Raw genomic sequence first — 22,426 nt, forward strand, 5'->3', positions numbered from 1 at the left:
TCCTTACAGTACATCCTAACTTGGTGGTCACTAGTTCTAACTTCCAATAGGAACACTAGGGTTTAACTCCCACGGGCTACAATATTATTCTTAATTATTCCTAGTTCTCTACTAGAGCTATAATTAATATTTATTATGTATTCTTTGGGCACTAGTTTTGGGCCAGTATCTTGAGTTTTGTACATACTATTTTGGACCTAGCTCCCTGAGCAGTAATACTACTCCGTACTATTTTTCTACCCACGTTATGTATTTCCATACTCAATTTATGGTGAACATGGTCAAAACCATCATTGACATCTATGCAAAACGCTACGAAAAGCACGCGTTCCTAGTTTCTACCTGTTTTACCCTTGTTCTCTTTATATGCCAAAATGATTGAGTCACAAAACGAATGTTCCCTAAACCAGCAACGCCTTAGTCAGCAAGGCAGGATTGGTCTAGTTCGCAAGGATCGGTTCCCCACTCAAGAAATATGAGAGGTCTGACTGACACTATAACCGTCAGAGGAAACGCTACCGTCAAGAAAACCAACCAAGGACCCCAAGCATGAGTCAAACCATCATATATGTTTTGATTTTTGCACGGGAACCAAATTTCATTATGAGTATAAATTTAAATAATCAAATTCGTACCAAATCAGATTATTTGTAATCCAAAAATGTAAGTAATATTAAAAGTGTTGTAAATTAAGACATATCTTCATGTTAATCTTGTGTAATTTTATGCTCAAAACAATACAGAAGAAAAGAGCATGTTCAACCCATAAAATGCATGAACTGTCAACTTTTATTAATATGTAATAACTGACGTATTATATAGAGAAATTGAATATATGCTAGAAAATATGTAGATAATGGTAATATTAAATATATTTTACAACAGAAAGCATAAATTATTTGGTATAATTTCCCGTGATTTATTCCGGATAGCTACTCATGTGTCGGTTTAAATTTATAGCTTACCAATTGCTACAAGGATAAGCAAAAATTTGCAAGGCATCGAACATTACATACAACGTTGCAAAATTTCAGAGTTAATTTCCATATAATCGTCAATTATAACATTTTAAATGCAATTTTCAATTAATAATTTAATCCCAAATAGTTGTAGCATTGAGGAGATAATAATTTAATTTTCAACCCTAAGATATCAGTATCACGTCGACATGAACACACTGCAACCATAACTAAATCAGAAAGTAACTCAAAATTTCATTTAATAAATGAAGTAATCCAAAATTAACAAAAACTGCTATAAACTCCAATAATTCTACAGACCGAAATAGCTCGCTCTACATGAAAATCCCTACAACTTTGTACAGACTTACTTCTGTGTGCTCCATAACTCTGAAAATCATTTAGGGGTCATTAACATTGAGTTGATAACATGCATGATCAGGCGGATGCTGGACTGGTCGGCACCGCTCGTGGTGGGAAGATTCCGATGATGGTTTAGTATCTGATACACTTGCTCGAAGATAGGACGGACGTGCACTGCAATCATCGGATCGCTTGGGTTTATGGGGGATACAACGTCTCTCATCCATGACAGTTTCCGGGTTGACTCTTTGCTAATGTCGCAAGCTAACTGTTGAAGTAATGAGAGGAGTACTCCTTGACTCAATGGGAGAGGGTTCATTGATAAGATCCCAGGCAAATCAACCTGAAAGAAGTGAATCAACATAAGACCTAACTGGAAAGGAGAGGGAGAAGGGCTCAACACACCCAAACAAAATGTTATGTGAAGCAGTACAGTTCTAATCTACGATGTAAAGTTATAAAAAATTGATGGACTGAGAAATAGCCCCTTCACTTCATGTAAAACACGAGTAAATTTGTGTTAGGATTCAAGACAAACAAACACTGAACTGAAGTACACTCGCATCGTTTTACCAGAACACTCATTGTTACAACAACCTCCATGGGGAAAACAGTTAACAAATCAAAACTCATGAAAAACGTATTTCATGTGTCTTTTTTAATTTTTATTCCAAAAGTTGTATAAAATATAACAAATATTTAGAATCTTCCATCTCCAAACTCTTGGAGAAGCACTAATCCACAGCCATTAGCCTTTCTTCTCTCTTCTTTATTCTTTTTCCAACTCTCACATTCCCTCCTCTCATTTTCTCTCCACCATCAAACTTTTTCTTCTTTTCTTTCTTCATTTTCCTCTCACACACACTCTCTCTGCTAACAGAATAGGGCCAGCAACCTCTGTTTCCTACTCATTTTTTTGAGTCCAATAAATTAATTATATAGTTTGTTTTCAAAAAAAATAAAAAATTATATAGTTAATCAAAACAAGAGATTAAGGAGAAAGCAAGAGTTAAAAAGGATATACAGAGTAAAAGAAAGGGCCATGTTTTGTTTGTAGCAAGAGACAAGTAGAAGAATATGGTAATAGAGAAGAATAAAGAACTGGGAAGCTTTTGGTTTTGACAAAAATATGGACATTTCAGAAACCATAGATAATGCCACAGCGACCATGTTGCTCATAACTTTTTACGCAAAGCGAATTCTAGTGTTAGGAAAGATTTTACATTTCTTTTGTATTGAGTTTTTCTAGTAAGTGAATACCATAAACTTTTTTCCAATAATACTGACTGAACAATAGAAGTTTTTCCCTGTAAAACAGTTTCCTTTAAAAAAAAAAAATTTTAAACGAGATAATGGAGCATAAATGAAGGTGAAATATTGAAATTTCTTGACAAGGCCAATTACACAATTAAAAAAACAATCCATTTCAATCCTATAATCAACTACATCAGCAACCACAGCAGAAAGCATACCTGAGAGCATAGCCAGGATACAATGTTCACATCACTAATCTGCAAGGCTGCAGTGAAGGCCTCCTCATATTTCCTCTCCACCAACAATCTAGATAACTCTTTGGTTGGATCCACGGGTGCTTCAAACTGTTTCAAACATCCCATACAGAACCAGTACATTTAGCACAGAGAAGAAATTCCAGCAAAAGTATCCAGAGTTTAGTAAAAAAAAAAACCTTCTCTTGGAGCAAGGGCCCATTATTCAATGGGCTGACAGTTGGATTTGCTGCTTTAGAATTTGCTAGAGCAAGCAACTTTCTTTGACCATCAGCCAGCTCACCACTTAGGGTTTGTGTCACTGATGATGCCGAATTGATGGCATCCTGAAACTTGATTAAATTAGTCCACATAAAGAATACAAATTCATGATGGATTCAAGTAATATTAGAACCACTATAAAGTTTAGAAAGACAGATTTTATTATCTTAACAAAAATGAACTTCCAATTGCTGGCAGTGAGTGAAAGGAAACTGACAGAAAGTTATCAAATCATAGAAAATGTAGATGGGTAAGATGACATTAAACTCACCTCACAGAATAGGCAAACCAAAAGGATTTTAAAAAAATTCTTAAAAAATCAATTACAACATAAAATGAGCAGTAGTAATAACAAAGCTAGTAGCCAGGCAATGTACCCGTAAAGCATGAGCCAGTGGTGAATGCATTGACTCAAACTGTTGCTGAGCAGCAGCAGCATGTTCAGCCATTCCCTTTTGAAATGTAGCATCCACTTGCTCAAACATTGCCTTGCATGACATTTCAAAAGCAGGGACAAGCGAGGCTTCAAGAATAGATTTCAGATTCTCCTGCATGACAGATAGAATATGGTCACAACAAAGTCAGAAGGCTGCCCTTTGGCCACAACCAGAAGATTGCAAAACTAACTTAAAGAAATGATAGCTCTCAAACCATCTTCAATCAAACATATTTCGATGTCAAAGAGAGTCACTACTAGGCTGTAAGGCCCACACATAAACAAGCAGAAAAAGGAGAAACTGAAAAAGAAAATTCCCCACTTGCAAGTCCACAACTTCAATTCATTTCAACAGTAATTTTTATGCTATGCATCCTTAACATGTACTGGTAATTTTTTTAAGAAATTCAAATATGTTTACCTGGAGAGCTTGTTTTCCAGAAGTCTGAAACTGTGCTTGGATTTGTCTTGCAACAGTAACTTCAAGTTTGGAATTAACTGATTTCTCTAGCTGGCTCACAGCCTTGTCACCAACTCCTTTCTGAATAATAAAGAAAGAATTAAAATATGAAATGTGTATGTTCAAGGCTAGGATGTCCATAAGTGACCAAATGTCAAGGCTGGTAAATGATAGGAACAAAACAAAAATAAAAAGTCCATTAATAAAAGTTATGTTGAAAAGCACACTGCACAACAGCCTCTTAGATTATCGCATGTTGTATTTAGCAACTGAAACTCCATTTATACCAACCTGCAAAGTTTCTGAAATAGACACTGATACTGTTTTCTCAATACTCCGTGCAACAGTTTGCCCAATGGCACCTAACTCTTTCTTCACAAGTTTTTCCACCAACACTGGAAGGTCCTTGTTTAGGCTGTTTAAGATCAAATTTGTTATCTGTTGATTGCGCTCACGCAATAATTTTTCCTGCCTCGCACTTTCTTCTTGAAGGCGAGCCCATAAAGCATCAGCATTGGCCTTAGCAACTTTCTCCATCTGGCGTCCCAAGACTGTCTCAAGCCTTTTTCCCTCTTTGGTAACTGGAACAGCAACCAACATCCCCATCTGCTTTTGTGTTTCTTTTTGCATGGAGATGAGCTACACAAAAAAGAAATGGCAAGATTGAAAAAGATAACTGCATTAAATATAAAGTTCACAAGACTTCACTCATCACAAATCAATACACAGACACAAACACAGAAATGACAGGAAGAATGCTTTAGGGTATTAGTAACCAAGCAAGCACCTGATTCAGCATCTCATGCATGGATGAAATTTGTGTAGATGCAGCAACCATCGAGGGGACACTTGAGATGACACCTGCTTCATTGTGAGAATCAGTTGGATTGACAACACCAGGTGATAATGATGGCGGACAAGATCCTTGAGAACTTTTCCCCTTCTGCTTTTTCCCCTTCGTAGTAGGTGTAGGTGGCTGTTGAACAGGAACTGGGTTAGTTGAGTTTAACTCCTTTCTGGAGACATCTTTGGTAGAATTGCAATCTTCCTCTTGATCATTTGATGGTTGGGCCAGTTCTTCACTTCCATTAGCACCATCAATTTGCTTAGAATCTTCAACAATATAGGTTTCAGGTGAAACATCATGGCACTCTCGAGCCATCTCCATTCCAAGATCAGAGGCTTGAGAGCAAAAGGATTTCTCCTTCTTATTTGAGACACTAACGTGAAGTTCTTCTCGAGTGTCATTATTCTGACTAGATATTGATTCACCCACAACCTTAACTTCAACCTCCATGTTACGTGCTTCATTGTTGATTACAACATCTTGTATGTTCTTTTCTCCATCATTCTTCTGCTGATTTGTAGCCATCAAAATCTCTGAAGGAGTAACCAGATGAGTGGGATGTTTGAATTTGATAGGATTATTGAGACCTGAGGAAACCTCCTCATGAGAAACCTTGTTTTCATCATCATCCAGAGAAGCTGCATCAGACAAGTTTGCATGAATGGCATCCATTTGTCTGTCAACTGAATATTCAACAATTGGATCTCCACCGCGATGATTAAGAGGACCAGGTTCAGAGCTGTTTGATGGGCTTCTAAAACTAGAAAGCTTCTGAGACAATCTAGGACTCAAAGGAAGAGGAGGTGATGCAACGGGAAGAATATCAGCATTGGCATTTACAATGGAGCTAGTAGCCAGTTTGTTTTCCATGCTAGAACTGAACTCCTGTGATGTAGCTATCTCAATAGAAGCAGAACCAACAGGATTCCTCACTGTAGGCACACTCTCAGAACCACCATCATGCACAGGAATTTTGGGTGCAGAACTAGATATAGGTAATTCCGTTGGTTTATTTCCAGAGTGCTCATTTTGAGCAAATCCTTCAATACTAATAACCTCGCGTGAAGCACTAGATTCTGACTTCTCTAACATGGCAGTCTCCAGTGGAGGTGGCAAACACTGGGATAGGTCCAAAGCATACTGCTGAATAGCCTGTGTTTGCACACAATACACCTGAATAACCTGTTCCCCATGCGGTAGTAAATCACTTGTCCCAGTAAAACTCAATATTGGCATAGTAACTGTGAATTCTGCTATGTAATCCATCCGTGTTGATGCTGGATTAGGGCCATATTCTAGGTGCACTGCATATATGGCATTCTTTTTTGCATTTGCCAATAAAAATAGACCTGCTTGAGACAAGGCCATGACTTGATTAAAAAATGATTCTTCAACTCGAGCTTCACCTGAATTCTTCAACTCCAATGTCTGTGTACAGTGCCATGATTCAGCATCACTAGGAAGCAACCATCCTTCTTCACTTGTAGATACCCATACCTTCAGTTCTCTATTCAGTGGGCCCTGTCAACATCTTCAATAAGTCATTTGCAATACAAATGCAGAACAACAAAGTCAGGGATAACTTAGCATTGACAAAAAACAGTATTTGTAGAGCAGATACATACATACATACATACATATATATATATAGAGTAATAATCAAATGAGACCACCTCTTTCCGTGAGTCCTGTGAGACCCTTCATAAATGCATACAAGCTACTACACGAATGCACACAGACTAGATTGTGTGCAATTTGCCCAACATGAATGCACGCAACTACCTTGTATGCATTTGTATAGTAGCTTGTGTGCATTTATGAAGGGTCTCACGGGAAGAGGTGGTCTCACTGGAACATTAGCCTATATATATATATATATAGGCACACACAGACATATATATATATACTTTAGATACACACACACACAAGTGTATAAATGCCTCCAAAGCACATTTTGATTGAATATACCCCAGTAATAAGTATGATGTGGTCTGGGCGCTCTGGAGCAACCAAAAATGAAACCGAATTAACTGGTTGACCATCATATGGCCTTAGTACTGCAAGTGGCATGGGCTTGCGGTCCTCCCAAATCTTGATCTGTGTACAAAAAGAAAAAAAAATCCATACACACATCAACTGGGGTTCAACATAGTAACAGAAGTGCACAAACAAAATGATGTATATTACGAAATCTAAAGAGTTAATTCCAAATTTAGTCCTCTGACTATCACTCATTTCCAAATTTAGTCCTCGACTTTTAAAGCTACCAAATTTAGCCCTTAAGTATTGAATCATTTCCAATTGTAATCCACTATAAGCTTTTCAGTGTGTAAAGTTGTAAATGGTTAAAATTGAGGGTAAAATTGGAAAACCATTGCACCCATTGTTTTTCACGAGCGGGAAACAAAACCCTAATTTTCTTATTCTAGCAACCCTGTAGTCAGAGCACTGAATTCGGAATTAACTCAAATCAGAATGTGGAAGAGATTCAAGATTGATGCAAATGCAAACAGCAGTGGAGGAACAAAAAACCCTCATCCTTAATATGTGGGAATTATTTCATTGAGTTGTTAGTGCAAAAAGGTAAAAAATCTTAAGTTTGAAGAACATTCACCAACCATGCCATCCACTGAAGCAGACACGAGACGAGTGGTCATCCATTGGCACATTGATAAGTCAGTAATTTCTCCATCATGAGTACCAACAAGCTGAACCCCTTCAACCAACCGATCAAATGGGCATCTCAGTGGTTCTTCGGCCGAAAATACTTCGCCTTTTCCAACTTTGGTTGTATCAATTCTCAAAATTCTCTTTCCAACCCCAACCACAAGAATTTCCTGCATAAGAGTGCAGGATGAAAAGACTTCCAATAGAATCACCTAAAATTATGTAAAAATGCAAAGATCAGAAAATACTTGTTTATGACAATGCCAACAAACTCGTGGATGAAAAGATTCTCCTCCCACAACTTGAATAGCAGTAACCATCCTGCCAGTTATTTGCTGCTTGTCTTCCTCATCCGGTCCCTCAGTGATTTTCCATATATATACCCGGCCGTCAACACTTGCACTGTGAAATAAGTGAATTAGAAAGACAACACAACTTTAAAAGATACATACATATATATTATGAGCAACATTAGAGATTAGTACCTAGCCAAAAGATGAACATCCTCTGCAAAGAAAGCCATGTCCGTGACCCTCTGAAAGAAGATACACATTTTAGGTAAATACAATAGAACCTTATTCCTTTTGGCCAATGCAGAAAGGTTGGAAATACTAGCTGAGTGTTGTTCCATTTGACTAATGTTTGATGAAAAACAGCTGACCAAGTAGAGATATCCCCTTTCTTTCATTATGAGCAAGTTTTGACCTAGCCATCTACCACAAACTACAAGTACAAGGCCATGGGGATGGGGCAAGTCAGATTGCCCATTGCCCTAAAAAAGCAATTACAATTGGCAAACAAGGACCAAAACCCATTTGCAGGCATAGAATTAGCAGCTGGAAATGAATTATGGTGACCTAAAGTTCACCCAGAAAGACAAGGATCCCAACTTTCATTGTTTTCTTCTATCATGGCAAAGAGTGTAAAGTACTTGAAACTAAATTGCTCCTACAATACTTCAATTATTTCATGTAGTCATTTTGAGTGAACAATAATCAACTGGTTACAAAAATAAAATATAAAAAACTCTTGATATATCATTTGCAATGTGCATAGACAAGGATAATATGTTAAATTGCCCATATAAACCATACAGAAAAGCAAGAGAATATCAGCACCTCGAAGTTGTTTAACAAATTCCATTATCAAGGGAAAAAAACAATTCCAAATAGGAACCCAACCTGCCCTAGGCCCTTTAGCAATGATCTGAGAGCAGTATTGATGTTAAGGACCCGAACGTTGCCCAACTTCAATCCGTAACATATGTAAGTCTTATTGACTGCAATTTGCCGGCCCAAAACAAGTCCAGGATCTGAAGCATACTTTGTAATGGGAGTAACCTCGAGTTGAGGCTGCACCTCACCAGGCAATCTAGCATTAATGTCATAACCAATGTGTTCGCCACTCAAATGCCGGCCTATAGGCAGCTTACTGCTGGGCATCCGCAATGGTAGATTGGACCCGGGAGCACCATGGGGCAATGAAAATTCGGGCGGGTCCGACCCGGAAACTGCCGAATGAATGGGCGGCACTGGCATTATCTGTTGCGGAGTTTCGTGAGAGGAAGGCGGCGCACTCAACAGAGCCATGAGGCGAGCCCCGGGATTGGGGCTAGTAGAATTAGGGTTCTGGAACTGGTGAGGAGTCGCCGGCGGCGGAGGCTGAAGAGGCGGGGTGGGGAAAGACACGGATCTCTGAAGCCCTTGCGCTTGAGGAGGAAGCGGGGCGGGGTAGGGAGGGATGTGCTGGTGGTGGAATTGGGGGTGGTGTGGGAATGGAGCGGAGGTCTGAGGCGGAAAAGAGTAAATATATTCCATCCCGGAGGTCGGAGGATAGGAAGCAGTAGACGGCGGAGGAAAAGGCGAGGAGGAAATGAAGTTAGGGTTTTGGGGAGTAGGGTTTGCGGCTGCTACCGCCGCCACAGGCGGTGGCTGTGACGGCGCCGATGTCTTGAAGAATTTGGGCACGTCGAATGGTCCTCCACCTGGTTGATTAAGATTTCCAGGGGAAGCCATTAGCTAGATCTGATCAATTACACTCTAACTTTCTTGGCCTGTGTATAGAAATACAGATTTGTGTATGTATAGGTAGAGCGTGGAGATTCTCAGAGATGGAAGCTAGGAAGCAGAAGAGCGTCCACCATTAAACACTTGAGTATTTGGTGATTTCAGTCTTGTTGTGACAACGTTACTACTTACTATGATGGCGATGAGGAAATGGAGACCGGCATGTACCAGTTTTCTAAACCCCCAACCAAAAAAAAAAAAAAAAACAATTGAAAAATATGATTTCTATCCTTTTTTTTTTATATATATAGACTAGATTGCAATAGAGTCATTAATACTCAAAACAATTTATAAAACATAAAATTTTTAAATTTATCTTTTATTTAAAAAATATAATCCAAGCGAAACTATTAATGTATTGATGATAGTTGGCGGGTGGAGGGCGTCAAGGAAGGAGTCAGATATGAATAGAATGGATAAAGTAAGCGATAATAGTAATGAAAAAAGCATCGCATATTTACATGCAATCAAATTTTTGCACCATATGGTTGGCTATACACATTGATCATGGATTACTTGGATTGATTATTCTTGACACCCACCCATCTTAAAAGTGTTGTACAAATCCATACCTAAGTGTGTTGTAGTAATTTAACTTAGAGCAAATTACCATTTTGGTCTATTGACTATAGGATCCTCTTAATTGCAATTCACGACTTTCAAAAGTATTAATTGCATACCATGGCTATCCATTTTTATCAATTTTTGTCACTCCGACCAAATTGACGGCAAATTTTCGTTGAAATCTCTTAATTACTCAATTAAGGCTTAATCTAAGGGGCAAAACAAACTATTCAGCCAATCGAACCAATCCCAAACTCGATTCATCTAAATCAAAATCGAAGTATTTTGTTCATTCATTCTTCGTTCTTGTCTTCTTGTCTTTTTTAAACCTAAGAAAGAAAACAACAGAAGAACGAAGAGGGGAAGAGAAGGAAGAGGAAGGTCAGCTCCATTCTCCAACAAGTCGACTCTCTACCTGGTAATGAGTAATTTTCATTATTATTCTTTGAGTAATGAGTACTATGAATATGGGGAAAAGTTCTCAATTATCGATTGTAGATATGATCATCAATTAAGGATTCAAACCTCATGGACAAATGAGATTTTGGATCGGATGTTTTGGCAATGTTGTGGTAGTATTGTAAGTAACTTTTTTTTTTTTTGGTTAAAATTGTATATATGTACGCCAAGTATACCTTGTTTTTGTTAAATTTTTTGTTTTGAAATTGTTAATATAGGATCAAGTGGGGTGTGGATTGATATGATCCTCCAATGTGCTATCGTTCAAAGTGAATAATTTCGGGATTGCTAAAACACATAAATATTAAATAGACAATATGAATAATTAAGAACACTAAATATGAAGGTTAAAGGTGATAGGGAGCATGGCAAGGGGTTGAAGTTGGTGAAATTGTTGATGGTAATATTTGTAGTTTTGGTTGATAGTAAATATTGCCCCAATGTGTAATGTCCCTTTCTTGGAGTTGTGTATTGTAGGTAGTGATCATTTTGATAATGTAATGAACTCATCATTTTGGTAATGTAATGAATTCATCCTTTTAGTTATGTAATGAATTCATCCTTTTGGTAATGTAATGAACTCATCAATATATTTACCAAAGACATTAACCAAAAACCACACTGCCATTCATTAACAAAAATCACACTACCAGTCATTAACCAAAAACCAAACTGCCATTCATTAGCCAATTTGCAAATACATTCAACAACACTTTTATGCCAATACGGTAAACAACTAGACTGCCATTACAATACCAAAAAGGTTAATGTCAATAATCAATAGTTCATACTCCTTAACTAGGCAAAAAACATCAGTTAAAGTTGATATGCACTGATCAAAACTACTACATACAAATTGACAGTTCAATACATTCAACAGCACTAAAGCTTGATTCAGTCAAGGTTGATAGGGTTATCACTGCTATTAACAAATTTGGACTTCATAGTTGCCTTGCTCCTAGTATAGTAAGGCTTCTTACAGTTGGATTGTCTTTGGCTTGTCATCTTCTTTGTGCTCACAGTAGGGAGAATGAGGTCTTCATCATGCTGCTGCGATGGCTAAGACCAACATAAACTCCTTCTTCATGCTGTTGCTGCCCATGACCGAACACATCTTCCTCATGTTGTTGCTGTCCTTGCCTTCCCAAGTCAGGTAGATAGTGCAATTAGGTCTCATAACTAAAATTGGCATGATAAACAAGTCAACTTGGATTACCCATAGCCCAACACATCTTCCTCATGCTACTGCTGCTCTTGACCTTCCTAAGTCGGGTGCATAGTGCAATTAGGTCTCCTAACTAAATTTGACATGATAAACAAGTCAACTTAGACTTAATTGAACAATTTTATCGATTTGAGGGCTTAAATGAAATTTTTTCAAGAAAAGACCTAATTGCACTATTCACCCAACTTATGGGCCAGTTTGACACTTTTTCCTTTGGAAAAAAACAAAAAACAAAAAAACGAAACAAAGAAACAGGGCTGCGTCTCCGTCGCTGTCGCTGTCGATTCCTAGCTGGAAGCCGAAAAGTTAGCAGTGTAAGTCCCGTAATTTTAAGCGTCTTTCTTTCCGCCCGTCAACGAAGGTCAGGATTTCTTTGGCAGCAAGATAAGAAACCTAGCAGGAAAGAAATACATTAAAGCTGCCCAATTTTTCTCTTTATAACTACACCTAGTTTCCTAGTTCTCTCTTACAATTGAATTCCCACAATCCTATACATACCCTTCATCAATCCCCATTCAGTTCATTACCTCTTTCGGAAATCAACCAAAAGGCGAGAAGATGAAGGTCACTGTAATGACTGTTGACGAGCAAATCATTACCCTCGATGTGGATCGAGACGAATCTGTAATTATTGTTATTATTTGTTTCTTTTTTGAAAGTTTTATATTTATTCATTGATCGGTGGTGCCCTAAGTTTTTCTGATTCTGGTTTTGATAATGCAAGGTGGAGAACTTGAAAGCATTACTGGAAGTTGAGGTTAGATTAAAAGGGCTTTTTTTTTTTTTTTTTTTTTAAATATATCTTTCTTTTTCAAAATTTCTTTGCAAGTTTCTTGGTCTATATTTGCTTAATTTGTGAATTTTTGGGACGAGAAGACACAGGTACCGCTTCAGCAACAGCAGCTGCTATATAATGGGCGGGAGATGAGAAATGCTGAGAAGCTCAGTGCTCTTGGTGTTTCTGATGGAGATTTGGTGATGATGGTGTCAAACGCATTGCAATCAAGGTGTGTAATTTGCAATTTATAAAGTTGATATCTGGTTTATCTCTACTTGTTAAGCGGATAATTACAAGAAAGCTCACAGCTTTGAGGTTGTTATGCATTAACCTTAATCCCTCCCTACCTTCTCCACTAAGATGGCCAGATTTTCATTTTTATTAAGTGCTAAATCTTAGTCTTTCTGTTAGGATGAAGTTATAGCTTTATAATTGTTGCTCCTATTTTAATATCTTGTCAAGAATAAGTTATGATTCTATAGCTATTTGAATTGTTGGCTGATGCTTTTTTTCCCCATAACTATTGGGTTTTAAAGCTCATTCCTTGTGTGATCTCTCTGCCTATGGTTGCCTTAGTAACCTTTATTTCTGCTACTCCTGGTCCTCTGTTATTGTCCTCCAGTAATACAGAGAAAATATAGCTCTGTCAAGTCTTCTCATGCTAACAATAGATTGGTAAATTTCAGTGCTTCTAGCAATGCCATGGGCTTCAATCCAGATGGCTCTGCAGTGAACCCATCTGCTTTCCAGCAGCACTTGCGGAATGATTCCAATTTGATGGCCCAATTGTTCCAGGTAGAGTAAATTTAGTCTGATTCTTTATGGTCTGAACTCGATAGGGACAACTCTAGAAGCATATAAGTCATGCCTTCATTGAACTTCTTTTAATGATTGATATAATGGTTTTATAGTTGACGGCGTTGATACTATGTGGTGTTTCAACTTGCAGAATGATCCTGAGTTGGCCCAAGCTGTTCTTGGGAATGATCTAAATAAGCTACAAGAGATTCTGCGCATGCGTAATCAGCAGAGAACAGAACTTCGGCGTCGACAGGAAGAGGAAATGGTAGATGAATCTCATTTTGATATTCCTTAATACTTTGTATTACTGTTTTAGAAATATCAGAATAATAGAATATTAGCTCTTAATTGGTGCATTTTTACCTGACTGAACTCTTGTTATCCAGGCACTACTTTATGCAGATCCATTTGATGTGGAGGCACAAAAGAAGATTGAGGAAGCAATTCGCCAGGTCTCTCTTTCTATTGCCTCTTCTTTTATGCTTTAGATTTGCTATGTTAAAATGCATAGTTATTTAGTCTCATTTGTATACTTTTATCCTGCAGAAAGGTATTGATGAGAACTGGGCAGCTGCCCTGGAGCACAATCCCGAAGCTTTTGCAAGGGTGGTATGTGAAGATGCCTGTTTTATTCATTTCTTCACTATATGCATAGGTGATTGTTAGTAACTAAACTTAATTTTTGTTTGCTACTTGCAGGTTATGTTGTATGTTGACATGGAAGTAAATGGTGTCCCTTTAAAGGTGTGGACTCAAAATGTGCATGGCTTGCTTCTGTGTATCTTTCTTTTTCTTAATCGCCTAACACCCATTTTCCAAATGAAAAGGGAGTGCCTGATCTCATGATAGCAAGCTCTTTATGTGTTGAATACTTTAATGCATTAAGATTTTTTTTATTCATGTGGTGGTAGAGAATAAATATTATTGCTCTTAAGAATTTTTTTACCATCTTGGTTCTCTCATTGGGCTGACTAATCTTGTTAAATTACTTATTCTATTCCCTCTCTCTCCCTTTTTGTAACTTTGTGACTATTTATTGCTACTTGTGTAGTATGTTGTTCAGTTCACTTCCATTACTTTGTTTATTTTGTTAGTTGTTTTATGTTGATCAGAGGGATTATCTTTGCCTTTGCTTCAGGCCTTTGTGGATAGTGGAGCTCAGTCAACAATCATATCAAAAAGCTGTGCTGAACGCTGTGGGTATGATAAATTTGTGTTTCTCTGAATCACTTTTAACTTTTTTTCTGTGCTATTTATTTATCTTTTGTTTTTGATTGCGAATAATAATGAATCATAATATTGTAAGCTGTACAGAAGAGTGAGTCTGAAATAAGATGTATTATATATTTATATGTAATGTAAGTTGCTAAAATTTTCTCAAGCATATATAGACAGACTAGTAAAGCAACTGGGATTCTAGATCCTAGCATTGGATTTGTTCATTCTTTCATACACTCTGGTGAAAGTAACATTTCTGGAGATTTGTTTGGTTACTTGATTACAGTTACAGAAATTCAGTTTACCTAAAAAAAAATTGTATTATATGTATATTGTAATGCCGTGTAAAGTAGGGATTTATGGGGTGGGGGGATTTGTTCTTCTGAAATGATAATCCCTATATTTTAGTGGTTAATTATTATTCACATGTTTTCTTTCAGTTTGTTAAGGCTTCTAGATACACGCTATAGGGGCATTGCTCATGGTGTTGGCCAATCTGAGATACTTGGTAGGATTCATGTTGCTCCAATCAAGGTTTGTAAGATTCGAAACTATCTCGCATTTACTTTGCCTAAAATTTTCTCGCATCCATTGATGAATGTATGATTCAATCTCTCGTTGGAGCAATAGAGGATTTATGTTTGGTATATTTTCTATCGTCCTGTGGTTCTGTCTGAGGAAATATGCGTTATTTAGTTTTCCAGTTTTCCCTTGCTTTTGATTTTATCGAGATGTGCTGTCCTACATTTATACAAAGACTTGAGTCACAGGACTGACAAAATAGAGCCCAGTTATCCTGTTAATTATTCGTGGATGTCTTTATTGTTGAGAAATTATCATGGAAAATTATTTTTTTCATTACATAATGTGACTGGGTCACTGAACTCTGGCAGATTGGGCAAATATTTTACCCTTGTTCATTCCTGGTGCTGGATTCCCCGAATATGGAATTTCTTTTTGGACTAGACATGCTCCGCAAACACCAGGTAATATTACTACTTTATCCCCCTTGTCTTGGGAAATCATTTCACTTATTGTTGATTTGTGTACAACGAGAACGTACTTATCCGGCATCATTGCAGTGCATGATTGATTTGAAGGAAAATGTCCTGAGAGTTGCTGGAGGGGAAGTGGCTGTACCGTTCCTGCAAGGTTAATCACCTTCCCGTTACTTTTTTTAGCAGTAATGCCGAAATGAAATTATTAGCTTTACAGAGTAAAGTGAAAGTCGATATTCACTTTTTCCTCGTTCGCATTTTGAAATTTCAGAGAAGGACATTCCATCTCACTTTCTCGATGAACAGAGGCATGCTAAGGAGGCGGCTTCTAGCTCTGGATCTCAAGTAAGAATGCCCTCCATCTCTTCTTCCTGTGTCCCTCCTCTGTATTAGTCTTCTTTAAATATATAATTTCCTTCTCCGGTAAATTTACTTTGTTGTGACGCTGAATTCGGTATTGACTTTCGCTGTCTTGATGTTCAGGCAACATCTGCCGGGGAGAAGACTAATACCCCTACAGGAGGCCCTTCTGGTAAGCTCTAGAACACCTTAATAAAATCTCCTATTTCATTCATTTTGTACTGCTGAATTTGAGTTAACTTCTTTTTTCCAAATTTAGAATTCAAGACTCCTTAGCTTTGTGCTCTACTATTCTTTTTTATCGAATTTGTTTAATCGTTCCTTCTGATCAACACTTTTACTTCTGTTACATTGAATGGCAACTCACATAGCTCTTCTCTTTTGACTTGCAGGAAGTTCTGGTCAGACCCAGACACAGGTAAAATACCGTCGAATTGATTACTATATGGTGTGAAAATTCGTCGCAAAATAGGTTGTTACAAAATGTTGTATGAAGTAAAAAGAAAAAGTATAATACAGCTGATACTGTGTATGCAGGGACCTAATTTTGAAGCCAAAGTAAGCAAGCTTGTTGAGCTGGGATTTGGAAGGGAGGCTGTCATACAAGCTTTGAAGTTCTTTGATGGCAATGAAGAACAAGCTGCTGCATATCTTTTTGGGGGTTGATTAGCTGTAATATACATTTTTCACTTATGTAACTCTTATTGTTATTTTAGACCCACATTCATAGGCTGCACAGTAACTGTTGCAGTTTAACTCCTAACAGGAGGTTGGGAGAGAAGGAACATCATACACATTATTGTTTCATTTTTCTAATTGAATTTCGAAAAATATGTTTATCTACCCCTAATTATTTTATGGCATAATTATTTATTTGTTAACAATGCATATTTCAAATTTACTAATTTAAAATAAGTCCAAACTAAACCGACCTGAATTGATCTTTTCACTTGCATCCAGTTCATTGACGAAAAACATTTGGCCATTTGGGTATTTATATATTATATATATAAAAGGAATATATATATTTGGTGTCTCCATTTGGGTAGAGAGAGAGAGATTCATAAGCCTTTCCAGACAGTCAGAATTTCACTAAACATTTCACAGATGAGTTCTCTATCCGTATATTGCAGAAACGCAGCAAACTCATCGCGAATTTCAAACACCTTACCGAACTTCACAAGATACTGCATACAACTAAGCTTCAGTTGCGGCAGCTCATAAAGCACGGCGGCTTGGAGCCTCTCCAAAACATTCTTGCAATCGATGTCTTCCAGCAGGCTTTGGCTACACGCCTCTTTCAGATCCCCAACGTCGTACTTATCCGCCGCTCGGAGAAGCTCCAGTCTATGCGCTATGAAATCGTCGTTCTTTATGCTGCCGTACATGTAGCTCAGCAAAATCCGGCAAGATTCCACCGACATGTCGGAGATGTCTACGGTGGAGACCTCTTTCTCTTTGAGGTCGCTCGAGAACATGGTGTGGAACACGGGCGATCTTGCGGCCAGGACCGCGCGATGAGCTTCGATGCTTCCGTCTGATACGTTGATTACGATGTCTGTGAGGATGGTTTTGGAGAACATCGTAGCCAAGGATGATAAGGAGTGTGCGTTTGATTCTTCCCGCTTGAAGGTTTCAGCCCAGATTGAGCACAGCTCATCCCCTTTCTGCATTCAAAAATATTCATCAATTCAAAAGCCATTCTAATGGCCATTGGACTACCAATTAGTGTTAGATTTCATTGCTATGGTAACCTAATTTCATTGGAGCAATTTATCAAACACATCATGTGCGTGTGGCGGAATGGGAAAAAAGAATAAGTAATTAATTAAATTAAAGAATAATACTATACATACATTGGGAGATTCAATCTTGAGATCAAGAAACTCAATGTCTAAGATGAATTTGCCGGATATTGGGGCTTGAATTGTCCAGAGGAAAGTGGTTTCACTGTACTTGAACTTCTTGTCTATAACTTCTGCATGCATGATATATACATATGTGATGTACAGTTAAAGAAAGAAAAAATATAAATGAAAGAAACAAATTAAATTAAAATAAAATGGATTAATGGTACATACCTGGATGGACCAGAACCTTGCGATCAGGTCCAACATTGTTGGACACTAATCTAATTATGAAAGATGCTATGGGAGGATTATCTCTTGTTGTATTGGATGTCTCTGGGTGGAACTTAACGGATAATGATCTGTTATTCTCCACAACTAGAATCCTTCAATACAAATAATAACAACCAATTCAACACTAACTTCAATACAATTCAAAATTAAAAAAATTTTGATGTTATATAAGACTGACCAATTCCACTTGCCCATGATGAAAGGCTGAGACCTGCGGTAAGTGCAGGTAGGCAAATTTTCGAAGCGCCATTGCGCGAAACGTGATGTGGTGTCCACTCGGTAAGGATCCTCGGTCATCTTTCTGATTTCATACGATGCACAGAATATACAGATAAGGAGTGAGAACTTGGAGATTGACGAGATTACTCGCGATTTACCTCCTCCAACTCCTTTTGAACAAGAGTTATGGGAACTGAAGATTAGTATGGCGTAACCTGCCTGCTTACTTGCTTTTGCAACGTAACCTAGCTTCGTGTTAGGTGTTATTTTCAACTCGCTAGCTCAGTATTTTCTAACAAAATCTGCGACAAATAGAGCAAACTTGCAGGACTTGAGTGCATGTATATATAAATTTCCAGAAATTAACTGCTCGATGGGCTATTATATACTAATGGTGAAGTAGTTAAGTTCGTTTGCAGAAGGGAGTTTCTTTCTGCTGATTTGTTGGGTTTTGCACATTGCACCCTACCTTTCGGATCTAATTTACATATAGTTTTTTGTGTGCAATTGCTAATTTAATTGTTACTTTTATTTATTTATTTATTTTTAATTGAAAATTGTTTATAATTTGTTTTTGTAGGTGTACAAGGCATGTGTGCACAGGAAGGAAACTCTAATTCTTTGTTTTCCTTCCAAGCAAAGTATGCCCAATTATACTTGTATTAAATATTTGACTTTCAATATTTTGATTTAGGAAAAAGTTCGTAGGAGCTATTTTTTTTTTTTTTTTTTGGTGAATTATTAGGAACTACCTAAATGTGCAGTGAAGTTTGCCTTGTGATTTTAGGGCAAATTTTACTGTGGAACACGGTCCATATAGTAATGTGGTCCACACACACTAGTTTCATTATAGTAATACTAGTTTCAATTCATTATAGTAATAAACTAATGGTATTACAATTTCATTTGATAATATAAAAATAAATGTGAGGCAGTATCTTTTGAGATGAACTATAGTTTCATTTACGGAGCTCCGTTAAGACTCGACGACAACCGTTTCTTTACTTAATGAAACGACGACGTTTTGGGATCATGGTCCACCGTATAATGACTGCAAATTCTGGCCAAGAAGAACATCAACAACAAGAACAACAACAATAATAATTATTGTTGTTGTTGCCATTCTATTTCTCTCACACACATAGATTCTCTCTCTCTAACACACATTCAGTATAAATGATTTTATGTATACTTATTTCATTTTTATTTCTTAAATCAATCCAACACTGTAATACAATTTCTGAAGTCTATTCCTTAGTAATTTTTATTCTATTAATTATCTATTCCATTCTATATATAATAACATTTCTATTCATTTTAAATGTATTATGTATGTGAACCAAACATGCTATACAAAATAAAATAAAATATGTTAATGGTATAAGATATATGAATTGACTGTCTTTTATGTTTTTTTTTTATTCCAACGAAATAAGAGCATCATTATCAGAGGTTTTTTTTTTTTTTTGGTTCATGTCAGATCGTGTGCCACATGGATGATAGAGAAATTAAGAGAGAGAAGGGTGGAGTCCTTCTGCAACTTAGGAGATATTTTTGGTCCCAAGAAAAAGAAGATTAAACAAAGCAATGAATGCTTTACACGTTAGCGCACAACTTGACAATTCAAATAATAATTATTATTTTTTTAAAAATTCAATTTTGTTTTGTTTTTTTTTTTCATCCCTTTTCATTTTCTCTTTTCTAATCACACTTACAAAAACCTCTCAATAACCGTGAAATAACTCCACTACTAAGGATGCTCTAAAATTAGTACATTTATATATATTATTTATATACTTCCTTCTTCTTCTCGAACAAAGTAACGAACTACGCATGCCCCTCTGCCTTAGCAAGAGAATGAGGTAAAAGGAATAAGGGTTAAATAGGCCACCCAACTACACAAGAAACTGCAATTAGACCATTGAACTAAAAAACAATGCAATTGGGTCCCTGAACTACACAAATCCATGCAAATTAACCCAAAGTGACTTGTTTGACTTAATCTTCCGGTTACCAACTTTAAAAAGTAATATTTTAAAATAATTTTAAATTAATTAATTAATTAAAATTAAATTTAAAATTTAAAATTAAAAAAAGGACCCAATTGACTTGTTCCTGTTTTTTTTTTATAATTTTAAATTTAATTTTAATTAATTAATTAATTTAAAATTATTTTAAAATATTATTTTTAAAGTTGGTAACTAGAAGATCAAGTCAACAAGTCACTTTGGGTTAATTTGTATGAATTTGTGTAGTTCAAGGGCCCAATTGCATTGTTTTTGAGTTCGATGGCCTAATTGCAGTTTCGTGTGTAGTTCGGTGGCCTATTTGACCCTTATTCCATTATTAAATTGTCTACAAATGTAACGAAAACTACAACCACCTATGCTATTAGTAAATAGTAATATTCCTGCAATCTCGAGTGATTGTGTCTGCATAAGAACGATCCTTTTTAATTCTAAAAGACGGGAACAAAGTTGTGAGACAGTCAGTTTCAATATGAACATTGGCCAAATCACGATTTTGATCCATCCTGATGGATAATACACTAGGTTTGAGTCACATGGACCGGCCTTAAGAGAACAACTGGATCAATAAAGCGAAGAACCAACACATCCCAACACCTCCTTCATTGCTATGGCCTCCGCCATGTATGGCTCTAAGAAATTATAAATTTTGCAATTTATAGTTTTGTTTTTATTTAATTTTTGGAGCGCTAAGCTAGCTAATGAACAAACTCAACGTAACGGCTGAATTCCTAGCTCCCCGTTTTCTTCTCTCCTCCCATACCCATTCGTTTCCCCCTTTCTCCAATCCCATATATCATATCCCTTATTCTTCTTAGGTTTTCCACCTCGATCGATCTCCAGTTTTCCGGCGAATGGACTGCCGACGCCGTGAACCACTTCCACCTCCAATCCACCAGAAGCCGAGGAGGCAGCTAAAGATTATCGATCCCAACGGCGATTTCTGCCTCTTTTGGAAACAAATCTTCTTCGTCACTTCCTTCGTCGGCCTCTTCATCGATCCCATCTTCCTCTTCCTCTTCCTCCCTCAGATCCGCAATAGAAAATGTATGGGCATCGACATTAGCACTCTTGGGTTACCTCTCATCACCTTCCGCAACGTTTTCGATTTGTGGTCTCTTGTCCAGATCTATATGAAATTCCACACCGCCTTCGTGTCCTGCACTTCCCGGGTCTCCGGCAAGAGAGAGCTTGTGCTTGACCGAAGGAAGATCGCTATCCGCTACCTTAAAACCGACTTCGCCATTGATCTTGTCACCATTCTCCCTCTCCCTCAAGTAAGTGCTACATGCTTTACCAAAGTCTTTCAGTGAAGATTGATTTTTCTATATATATAAAAAAAATAAAAAGTTAAGTGCTCAAGTTTTTGTAAGAGAACACTATAGCTCTAATTGAACAAATCTTTTTCAATTACTTTATGTAAAAAATTGACTCTATATATTGGAGTAGAGTTTTTTTTTTAGTACTATTTACTCTATTACAATTAGTATTTGTCCTGCATACTTTCTCAACTTATTAAAACAGAGTTAATGTGCCACTGGGGTTTGAACTGAAGTATTGGGAAGTGGATGCTGAGAACCCTTACTTTTTTTTTTTTGGGAAAATCGCACTTTTAGTCCCTCAATTATTGCCCGATCTGCAATGTGGTTCCTCATTGTCAATTTTATGCAATTGGGTCCCTAATAACCTTAAATCTTAATCAATGTAGCCCTCCGGTCAAATTTCGCTCTAACTAAGGTTAAGACCATGGACAATTTAGTAATTTCACAACATTTACCCCAATTTCTTCAGTCTTCACCGCCTTGTCCAGCCACACTATCCCCCTCATCTTCTCCTCCGTCTTCCACCGTAGCTTCGTGTAATTCTTCCGCTTGCCCCAGAGCTTCGCTGATGCCGCAATACTGAACACTATATGTTCCAACCCTATTGTCTCACTTCTCCAGATCCTCGTTTCTCCCTCCTCCATCATGGAGTTGATTTGCTGGCGAATAGGTAATGTGGCGCTATGTCGGTGTGGGAAAATGTCATCGTTGCAGGCTCTGGAGCTAGAAACAAGCTTGAGAGTATAC

General features: G+C 37.3%; 3 protein-coding genes across 3 annotated transcripts; 1 reads left to right on the plus strand and 2 right to left on the minus strand.

Annotated features, from left to right (window-relative positions):
• Nucleotides 1–1,190: 1,190 nt before the first annotated feature.
• Nucleotides 1,191–9,516, minus strand: LOC116009729 (enhancer of mRNA-decapping protein 4-like). The gene is made up of 12 exons (XM_031248852.1): nt 8,683–9,516; nt 7,987–8,036; nt 7,750–7,903; nt 7,453–7,671; nt 6,803–6,931; nt 4,775–6,355; nt 4,279–4,626; nt 3,949–4,068; nt 3,469–3,639; nt 3,010–3,156; nt 2,795–2,920; nt 1,191–1,665 (listed from the first exon to the last, which is right to left on the minus strand). The coding sequence occupies exons 1-12, from the start codon at nt 9,514–9,516 to the stop codon at nt 1,357–1,359; spliced, it is 4,188 nt and encodes a 1,395-aa protein (XP_031104712.1). The 3' UTR covers nt 1,191–1,356.
• Nucleotides 9,517–12,153: 2,637 nt separating this feature from the next.
• On the plus strand, nt 12,154–16,836 carry LOC116004357 (protein DNA-DAMAGE INDUCIBLE 1-like). Its single transcript, XM_031244373.1, has 16 exons — nt 12,154–12,439; nt 12,540–12,572; nt 12,692–12,822; nt 13,280–13,388; nt 13,543–13,659; nt 13,781–13,846; nt 13,941–14,003; nt 14,094–14,138; nt 14,533–14,594; nt 15,053–15,146; nt 15,506–15,598; nt 15,695–15,764; nt 15,882–15,955; nt 16,094–16,142; nt 16,363–16,388; nt 16,508–16,836. The coding sequence occupies exons 1-16, from the start codon at nt 12,374–12,376 to the stop codon at nt 16,634–16,636; spliced, it is 1,227 nt and encodes a 408-aa protein (XP_031100233.1). The 5' UTR covers nt 12,154–12,373; the 3' UTR covers nt 16,637–16,836.
• Nucleotides 16,837–16,934: 98 nt separating this feature from the next.
• Nucleotides 16,935–18,762, minus strand: LOC116011096 (BTB/POZ domain-containing protein At1g55760-like). Its single transcript, XM_031250612.1, has 4 exons — nt 18,290–18,762; nt 18,052–18,203; nt 17,827–17,948; nt 16,935–17,637 (listed from the first exon to the last, which is right to left on the minus strand). The coding sequence occupies exons 1-4, from the start codon at nt 18,406–18,408 to the stop codon at nt 17,032–17,034; spliced, it is 999 nt and encodes a 332-aa protein (XP_031106472.1). The 5' UTR covers nt 18,409–18,762; the 3' UTR covers nt 16,935–17,031.
• Nucleotides 18,763–22,426: the final 3,664 nt, after the last annotated feature.

Source organism: Ipomoea triloba, chromosome 2 (genome assembly GCF_003576645.1).
Source record: "Ipomoea triloba cultivar NCNSP0323 chromosome 2, ASM357664v1".
NCBI classification, from domain to species: Eukaryota; Viridiplantae; Streptophyta; class Magnoliopsida; order Solanales; family Convolvulaceae; genus Ipomoea; species Ipomoea triloba.